At 52.0% G+C, this 8,757-nt stretch overlaps 1 protein-coding gene across 1 annotated transcript; it reads right to left on the reverse strand.

The window, feature by feature from the left end:
• Positions 1–229: 229 nt before the first annotated feature.
• AWAT2 (acyl-CoA wax alcohol acyltransferase 2) lies at positions 230–5,472 on the reverse strand. Its single transcript, XM_024555188.2, has 7 exons — positions 5,347–5,472; positions 3,095–3,205; positions 2,663–2,733; positions 2,219–2,423; positions 1,603–1,777; positions 840–1,039; positions 230–620 (listed from the first exon to the last, which is right to left on the reverse strand). Exons 1-7 carry the CDS (start codon positions 5,429–5,431, stop codon positions 466–468), a joined length of 1,002 nt encoding a protein of 333 aa, XP_024410956.1. The 5' UTR covers positions 5,432–5,472; the 3' UTR covers positions 230–465.
• Between the last annotated feature and the right edge of the window lie 3,285 nt (positions 5,473–8,757).

The raw sequence follows: 8,757 nt of genomic DNA on the forward strand, positions 1-8,757 counted from the left end.
TTGATCGTCCCAAGAGCCTTTGAGGTAAGCAGAGGAGGGATCATTAGTCCCATTTTCCAGATGAGAAAACTGAGGCTCACAGGTGACTGATTGCTCCAAGGCACCCAGCCTTGCCAGAGTCTCGACACCATGAGACGGAGCTGCTGGAGAGCTAGAGAAAGAAAGACGTCTGGGGATCCCAGGCCCTCAAACATACTAGTTACAGCACAAGTGGTATGCAGATGAGCTTTTTATTATATGCATCAGTTAAGGCCTTCCCCTGGAGCCCCAAGGAAAAGGCGGGAGAGGAGCTTGGAAAGAGGCGACAGATGAGAAGCAGAACTGGGGGTTCAGAAAAGAGCAGATCGGGCAGCCCCTCCTCACATTGAGGACTGGCCAGATCAGGAGCAGGAGCCCCATAGGTGACTTCTGTCCTGTTTACTGGTTCCACATCCTCGAGTGAGGCCGAGGCAGCAGGGGGGTGTCTCAAACGATCACCAGCTCCTGGCTCTGTGAGAAGCCATACTGGGTCTTGTGCTTGTCAAACAGTTTCCGCAGCGCTTTCACGTAGAGAGCGTGGTACTTGTCCACCACCTCCTGGCTCGGCTTCTCAATCTTGGGCACTAGCAGAGGCTCCCCGACTGTCAAGGGAGATGGAGAAGGACGAGAGAAGCATCAGAACAGCTCACTCCTCAGAATGGGCCTTGGCCTTCCAGCCCAGCTTATCCCCATCCTCACCACCCCAACACCGCCCATCCCACGCAGCCTCTCTGTGCCTGGACACAGCCAAAGCCAAGGCTCAGCGTCGGAACTGGATCTGCATCCTAGATGAGGCTACTACCAGCAAAGGGCCCACTCACCAACGGTGGTGATGGGGTGAGCATGGGGCAGGAAGCCCCAGGAGTTCTCAGTGAAGCCGCGCCCATAGAAAGCACAAGGGTAGATGTGTGTCACACGCTGGAACCACTTCTGGAAACGATTGATCCAGCCCCCGGGAGTGAAAATGTGCTGACCGTACAGCTCAGTCTCCCCAAAGGCATAGGCAGGGATTAGCGCCGCCCTGTGGAGGAAAGGTGTGTCTTTGGATGGCCAGACGATTGGGATCCTGCTCGAAGTCTGATATGCTAAACCACCAAGTGGTCTCTGGCTCTGCCTATAGGCTCCTCGGCCCCTGACTCAGCCAGGCCTAGGTCCAGAGCCCAGTGTGAGGGCCCCGTGGGCTACCCCAGGCTTCCTGTGGGGACAGAATAGCAGCAAGTCCCCCCTCCCCTGTGAATGCACAGGTCTGAAACACGGGAAGATAAACTCAAGGGACATTTCACACACGCTTTATTCCCTTGAACGCACGCGGCAATTTTGGCGCCCTCTGAGATGGGGTGGTAGCTGGTCACCTTTCACAGAGGGACGGGCCCAGAGGACAGGCTGCTGTGAGGGACACCGAGCTCGGACTGGCCCTCTAGCCTTTAACCAGAAATGCCTCCAGGACCTGGTCCAGGCTTTATGAAGCAGAAGGAACATCCCTTGCCCCACCCCATTTAGATATAATTTCCTCAAAATCCCTTCCTCCTTCCTTGCTAGGCTTTTGGGACGGCTCTCCCTGGTCTGGACCAGAACTAGCCTTACCCGTGCTGGAGGGCCTTGTGTATGAACCCGGTCCGCTTCTTCAAGACCAGGGTGGTGGACCCCGGCACGCTGTGCTTGCATTCATCCAGGCCACCGACCACCACAACCAGCATGTTGCCCTTGCCCTTCTGGGTCAGCAGATAGTCGATGGAGGCCTGGCTCACGGAGCACAATCCTGGCAGACAGAAAAAGGCAAAAGGTCGTGAGCCCTTTCCTAAACCTAGCTTTCCTGCCGAGCTCTTCAGAGGGGGAGAGGGCCTCATGTCAGGCAGGTGAGCCTGGGGCAGGTTTTGAAGACCAGAGGGGCTCACAGAGGTGTCCTTGCTCACCCATTCCCCAAGCACTTCTTCCTCAGGGAGCCATTTTATTTAGTTATTTATTTAGTATCAAGAGGACAAGGGACCGAGGAGAAGGAGAGAAACATCAATGTGTGGTTACTTCTCGCGTACCCCCCCAACCAGGGACCTGGCCCGCAACCCAGGCACATGCCCTGACTGGAATTCGAACCGGTGACCTTTTGGTTCACAGGATGACGTTCAATGCACGCAATCACACTGCTCTGGGTGGGAGCCGTTTTTCTTTTTTTTTTTTTTTTATGTGCGAAGAGCCCACTCACCTGTAGACATGACGTAATCTCTGAACAAAGGCACCCAGAAAAGGGCTCCCAGGGTGAGCACATAAGGGGTGATGCCAGGAAAGATCTTGGAGAAGCCTGAAGCCTCTGTGGCAAAGTTACCAAAGCCCGAATGGCACAGGAATCCATGAGGATGGTAGACGAGGATGTAGTTGTGGCGTGGGGAGATCTCATGAGTCTTCAAAAGCTGTGGAGGAAAGAGCTGCCAGGAAGGGTATGGACAGGGAAGAGAACTCCCAGCCAGAGACCTGGAAGGGGAAGGGCTGCTGTGCCCGGCCCACAGGCTGGGGTAACACACAACTCCAGCGGTCATCGTACCCAAGGGCCTGCGTGAGAATGCTGCCCCCAACCCCCACCCTGCCGCAACCACTGGTAGCGGACTTAGGGCTGGGCCTGGGGCCCAAGTGGAGACATGGGGCTGCTCACCTTGAGTGGGAAGTAATCACAGTACTGTTTCCACAGGGACCAACGCCTCACACACAGAAACCGGCGGCCACCTGAAAACACAGCACATGCAGCCAAGCTGTGCCCACCCCACCCCCATCTCCTTCAGAGCGTTTCTGGGCCCGCCACAAGGTACTCTCACCCTCTGCTGCCTCCTGGCCTCTTAAGTGACAACCAGAATGGACTATGGTAGGTCACGGCCAATGCAGGGCAGCCTAGCTTTCTACTTTACTAGCTGCCCCTCCCCTACCCCACTGCAGTTCGGACCTGGGCTTTCTAGCCCCTTAAAAAGACCCCTGCCCTGGACTTCTGTAGCCCAGGCAGGGACAGGCTGAAGGCTGCCTGGGAACTGGCCCAAGCCTCTCAGGATCGTAGGAAGAGGAAACACAATAGTGGCCCCAGCAGGGCCCTTACCACGTTCAGGGGTCTTCCAGTCAAAAGCCAGCCAGATGAGAATGAGCACAGTGACAGGCCAGTACCGCGTGTACAGCACCAGGTAGAGGTTGACACAGATCACGGCGGTTACTGGAGGACATTCAGCCCAGAGTTAGGAAGTTGTGAACAGTCCCTCACACCTGCCCTCCCTGTGTGGTTCTGTACAAACCTGATGCACACACCCTCAGCCACGCCTATGCAGCGCTTTCAGTCCCCCTACTGGAGACCTGGCCGGAAACCCAGACATGTGCCCTGACTGGGAATCAAGCCAGCGACCTTTTGGTTCATGAGCTGGCACGCAATCCACTGAGCCACACCTGCCAGGGGCAACCCAATTCTTAATTAAGTACAAAGTAGGATAAAAGTCATCTCAGTCATACAGTCTCAGTTTATCTTGAATGTCCCTTTCTCAGGAAACTCCTGGAAGAAGCGCTCCACCAAAATAAGAGAGTAAACTAAGACAGGAGATGGCATGGGATCCAGGAAAAAAGGGACCCAGCTAGGTAAGGAAATGAACAGGCCTGGGACTAGGGTGAGGCACACTCCCAGGGCGCAAAATTGAAGGAGACACTCATTCTCCAGGTCACGCAAGTAGTGACGCAACACTTGCGCAGTCTGAGAGGGGCATCTGCTTGAACTGTGTGTCCATGGTGCCTCCAGCGCCCTGTAGATGGCAGCTGTGCGGGAGGCCAGACTGCGACAGGAGGAGTCTGTACCCCAGCCAGCCTTTCCCCAAGGCAATGAAGTGGGACACGGGGGGGGGGGGGGGCGGGGGGGGGGGGGGACGACTTAGAGATTCCCGGTAGGTTTATACAAGCTGAGAGAGGAAGGTGTCCGTAGAAAGTTTGGAGATGTAGTGGTTACTAAAACATGTCTTAACAGATAACTAAAGAAATTTTAAATGAGGTAATTGTGAATTCTGGGGTGGGGGGAGAAGTTGCACAAGGAAGGAAAATAACCTTAGTGCACTAAATAGCTCAATTGTGGACAATAAGTCCTAGCTGCGCATTTAACTAAAACCTGGCTATAACACCCTGAGGGGAATGGGGAAAGGGGAGAATCTAGTAATTATGGATGGGGCCAAATCCTTGTCTTCATACTGGGAAGTCAGAGACAGTGTCTAATTGTTAATTCAGAATGTAATATTCTTTTGACATTTTAAGTAATAAAATTTACACATATAGAGAAGTTCCTGAAAAACAAGAGCTAACAAAGTTGAAAATGGCTGCCTCTGGGAAACAGATCTAAGGAAGGAGCATAGGCCAGCAGTTTAGGCATTTAATATACTCGTTATAAAATTATTTGACTTTTGTCCTGGTTGGTGAGACTCAGAGGATGGAGCGCTGGCCTGTGAACCAAACTGTTGCGGGTCCTATTCCCACTCAGGGTCTTGGGCACCTGGATTTCGGGCCAGGTCCCCAGTAGGGGGCGTTAGAAACACAGCCAATCGCTTTCTCTTGCACATCACGTTTCTCTCCCTCTCTCTAAAGATAAATAAAATCTGTAATAATTAAAAAAGTGGAAAAAAAAGAGTAAACTCAAGCCCTGGTTGGTGTGGCTCAGTGGATTGAGTGCTGGCCTAGAACCACAAAGGGCTGCTGGTTTTGATTCCTGGTCAGAGCACGTGTCTGGCTTGGTTGCAGGCCAGGTCCCCAGTAGGGGGCGCACGACAGGCAACCACACATTGATGTCGGGCTACAATGAAACAATACATGTGAACATACCTGGAACACAGTAAGTGCCTAACCTGAATTTCTTTCTCCGGGCCTCTTCCAGCTGTGCTTGCCTGTCATTCCTAGATTAACACTGCTCTTTTCAGCATGGGGGGGGGGGGGTTGCACACCCCAGGCGAGCCTCTAAGCCCCCTGTGCCTGTCCTGCAGCCTCTTCTCCCTGGTCAACAGCAAGCCCCCCGCTCACAGAGCCCACATGCATTCTTCCTGCCCAGATATCTCAGCAGGTCATTGAGTTCGTGTCCCCCTCTCCGCAAACACGCTCTCCGTGCCCAGGAAGCTCCAACATACACATCTGCAGCAAGACTCTTACACACACACGGGTACACCCACAAGTACCAAGGCCAGCTATGTCAGGCTACAGGCCAGGGGGATCAACCATCCTATTGTGCTGGGGACCATCCAGGTTTTAGCATCAAAAGTCCCGCTAAGCCCTAAAACCCCTCGGTCCCAGGCAAACCTAGAGAGTTGGTCACACTACCAGAGGCTGAATACTCACTGGAAAGCCAGGCAGTGAAGACCCACTGGAAGATAGCAAAGACCTCCAGGGCGATCTTGAGGTCCTTCTTGGACACCAAGACCATTGTGCCCAGGATCCCAGCGACTTCAGGTGAGAGCTGTTCCACTGCCCAGTCCCGAATGTTCAGGGGCTAGAGCTGCTTCCTCTTTTTAAGCTTTGTTCTGTCCCTGCCCAGCGTCCACGCCCTCCTACCCGCATCCCCACCCCTCCACAGGATCATGAGACTATGTGCTGCCTCCACTTGTCCAGTTCCTTCCAGTTCTCTCCCCCAACTGCACTTTCACCCCCTTCTGCAGGACCCAGGATCAGATGATGACATTCCCCTGCACACCTGCATAGAGGAGTGTGGCTGCAGCTGTGGTGTGGGAAGTGGGGGTGCTGCTGAGGGGCTCTGCAGAGCCCATGTGGATTGGGAGTGGGGCAGGGAGGAGTCCAGGACACACAAAGTCTGTCTGCGTTTCTTTTTGAGGCCTGGCTGTTAGATCGGACAAAGGCCCCAAGATCTGAGCAGTTCTGCGTGTTATTTCTTGCTTAATGTTAAAATGTAGCAGAGTATTTTGGAGCTAAAGCTGTAAACAGGATGAGCTGACAGGAATTGAACCCATGAAAGTAGCCAACTGCAAAGAACACCAAGCCTCCCTCTTCAGGGAGGCCGATCTTTAGATAGGAATCCCATCTACTTTGCTTGTTTCAAGGAAAGAAAACTACCTTGAGTCAGTAACACAGCTATCCCTGGTCTCTAGAGACAATGCAATTGGAGGGGAGGAGAGGGGTCACAGGCCAGGCCTAGAAATACTTTTGGCTTTTTGGTCAGTCGAGAACTCACTACCTTCTGTGAACAGACATCACATATGGTCTGTAAGCGTATAGTAGGTGCTAAATAAATTTGTATTGAATGAATAAACAAAGGTGAGTACTTATCAAATTATTCTCTTACATGCAATTCTAGAAGACATAAAACCAGTCTACGATTTTTTAAAAAGTCAGACATGGGTGGCCTCTGCTACAGGACTGACAAGGAAGGGACACAGTGGGAATTTTAAGGGTGACAACAACATTCTCTGTCCTGACACAGCTTTGAGTCACACAGGTCAAAAACTCATTTGTCAGAACTCAGCAATGTACACTTAAGACTTGCGCATTTCTCGGCATGTAAATTACACCTGAAAAGTAAATAAACACGGAAATTCACACTGAAGTGTTTGGGGGTGCAGAGTACTAATGGCTGCAATTCTTTCTGAAATGCACATAAGATCAAAGGACAAAGTGCAATGAGTCCCTACAAACAAAATATCTGTACAATCAAGGTGGTGGGTGTTCCCTGTACAATTCTTTCCACTCTTCTGCAGGCTTGAAATTTTTTCCAATAAGATTTTGAAAAAAATAGGTCCATCAAGGTCACACTAAAAAAAATTTTTTAATGTGGTTCGTCCATGCACATGCATGTGCACATGAAGCCTTTGTGTGTGCATATATATGTACAAAGGTAAATATGCGTCTAGTCAATATGTGCTTATAGCCCTGGCTGGTGGAGCTCAGTGGATTGAGTGCTGGCCTGTGAATCAAAAGGGTCGCTGATTCCATTCAGGGTCTACGGCACATGCCTGGTGTTGCAGGCCAGGTGCCCAGTAGAGGGCGCGCAGGAGGCAACCACGCATTGATGTTTCTCTCTCCCTTCCCCTCTCTCTAAAAATAAATAAATAAAATCTCTTTTTTAAAAAAGAGGGGGTAGGTAAGGAAGAGGAGACTTCTGAGGGGTTATCATAGTAAAAAACATGAGAGATGATGGTGGCTCGGGCCAGATTGGTGGTGGTGAGGAGAGGGGCAGGTGGGCAGATTCCAGAAATCTCTGAAGCAGAGGCCCCACTCGAGTCCTCTCCTCTCTGAGGCTCAGGTGCCTCTATAGGGGAGTCCGGTGAGCAAACACCCGTTGCCCAACTCAAGGGGGTCACAGCTTGCGGTGCTCTATTCAAAATGAGACGTGGTTGTTCCAAAGTAGTTTTATTTATTTGCAACAAGTAAAGAAAGACGGGATTGACATCCAAAGCTTGGCCTTCCTGACGGGAGGCTTAGCCACTGTTCATAAACACCATTTGATCATTAATTAACACGTCGACTGCTTCTTTGCAGTTGACTACTATCTGTCATTCAGTTGAGTTCCTGCCTGCCCAGCCTGTTTACAGCTCTGTCTACAAAACACTTTGCTACATAGCAAGAAAGCACATTTACAACTGCCCAAACCTTGAGATCCTTGTCTTTTCTAACACACCCATCACAGGTCCTGCCCTGGCCTGGGTACCTTCCTTGCACTCAACCTGGTCCCATCCAGTGCTGCGGGAAATATGTGGAGAGTATTGGGTGCGGCTCACCTGCTAGGACCAATGGCTGTTCGGTGAAGGGGCTGGCGGGAAGCGAGGCTCAAAATGGCCACAGAGCCAGTCTCCAAAAGAGCCTGGACACCAGGACATGGAGTGTTGGTTCCATTCAGTGGGCACCGAGGAGTGAGATCAGGTTCTGAGCAGGGGTGGCAACTTGTGCCAAATGTCACATGAGGATGACTTTCAGGCACAGTGTGACTGTCAGGGCCCAAGGGCCTAGCTGCCCCCATGACGGACACACAGGCTCACTCTGTTCTCCTCTCTAATACCTATTGCAAAACCAGCTCTACCTCCACACCAAATAAATGGATGGGCTTAGGAGACTTGCCCCAGCGCAGAAAAACCCACGGGCCCAGCTGTCTCTCCCCATTGGACAGACTTGCTACTTGGGAAGGTTAGCCCACTCCTTATCCAGGCTTTTGTTGAGGAAACTTCCTGAGACAATTCCCTGTTTGAAAACACTGCTCCAGCCCTGGCTGGTGTGGCTCAGTGGATTGAGCTCCAGCCTGTGAAACTGAAAGGTTGCTGGTTCGATTCCCAGGCAGGGCACATGCTGGGTTCCGAGCCAGGTCCCTGGTTGGGCATGTGTGAGAGGCAGCCAAATGATGCTTCTCTCCCTCTCTTTCTCCCTCCCTTCCCCTCTCTCTAACAATAAAGAACATAAATCTTAAAAGAAAAAGAAGACACTGCTCCATAAACACTGGACATAGGTGAACGGTGAGGGATAGAGAGGGTACACAGGAAATAGTCTGACCTGGTTATCTGGTGTGGAGGTAAGGGGCCAGCAGAGTCACAGCCCACATTCTGACCCCATCCCAGGGGGGTCGTGAGGATGGGGACCATGGGAGGAAGAGCACTTCTTGCGGGGTGAGTGGAACACCCTTTTTGAGAGGGGCCTGCAGGAGCAGCAGCCCCTGGGGTGGCTGGGGTGGCTGGTATAGCTGGCCACTGTTGCTGACGTGAGTTCTACTGACCCTGACCTTGCAGAGATGGGCTCCAGGGGCAAGTACAG

Source organism: Desmodus rotundus, chromosome X (genome assembly GCF_022682495.2).
Source record: "Desmodus rotundus isolate HL8 chromosome X, HLdesRot8A.1, whole genome shotgun sequence".
NCBI classification, from domain to species: domain Eukaryota; kingdom Metazoa; phylum Chordata; class Mammalia; order Chiroptera; family Phyllostomidae; genus Desmodus; species Desmodus rotundus.

What these genes read in the sequence shown, in the direction of transcription:
- AWAT2 (XM_024555188.2), bottom strand. Translation starts at nt 5,431, where the DNA reads ATGGTCTTGGTGTCCAAGAAGGACCTCAAGATCGCCCTGGAGGTCTTT. An exon ending in CTTCACTGCCTGGCTTTCCA is followed by an intron (nt 3,206 to 5,346) that starts GTGAGTATTCAG and finishes AATGTCCTCCAG; the next exon opens with TAACCGCCGTGATCTGTGTC. An exon ending in CTGGAAGACCCCTGAACGTG is followed by an intron (nt 2,734 to 3,094) that starts GTAAGGGCCCTG and finishes CTGTGTTTTCAG; the next exon opens with GTGGCCGCCGGTTTCTGTGT.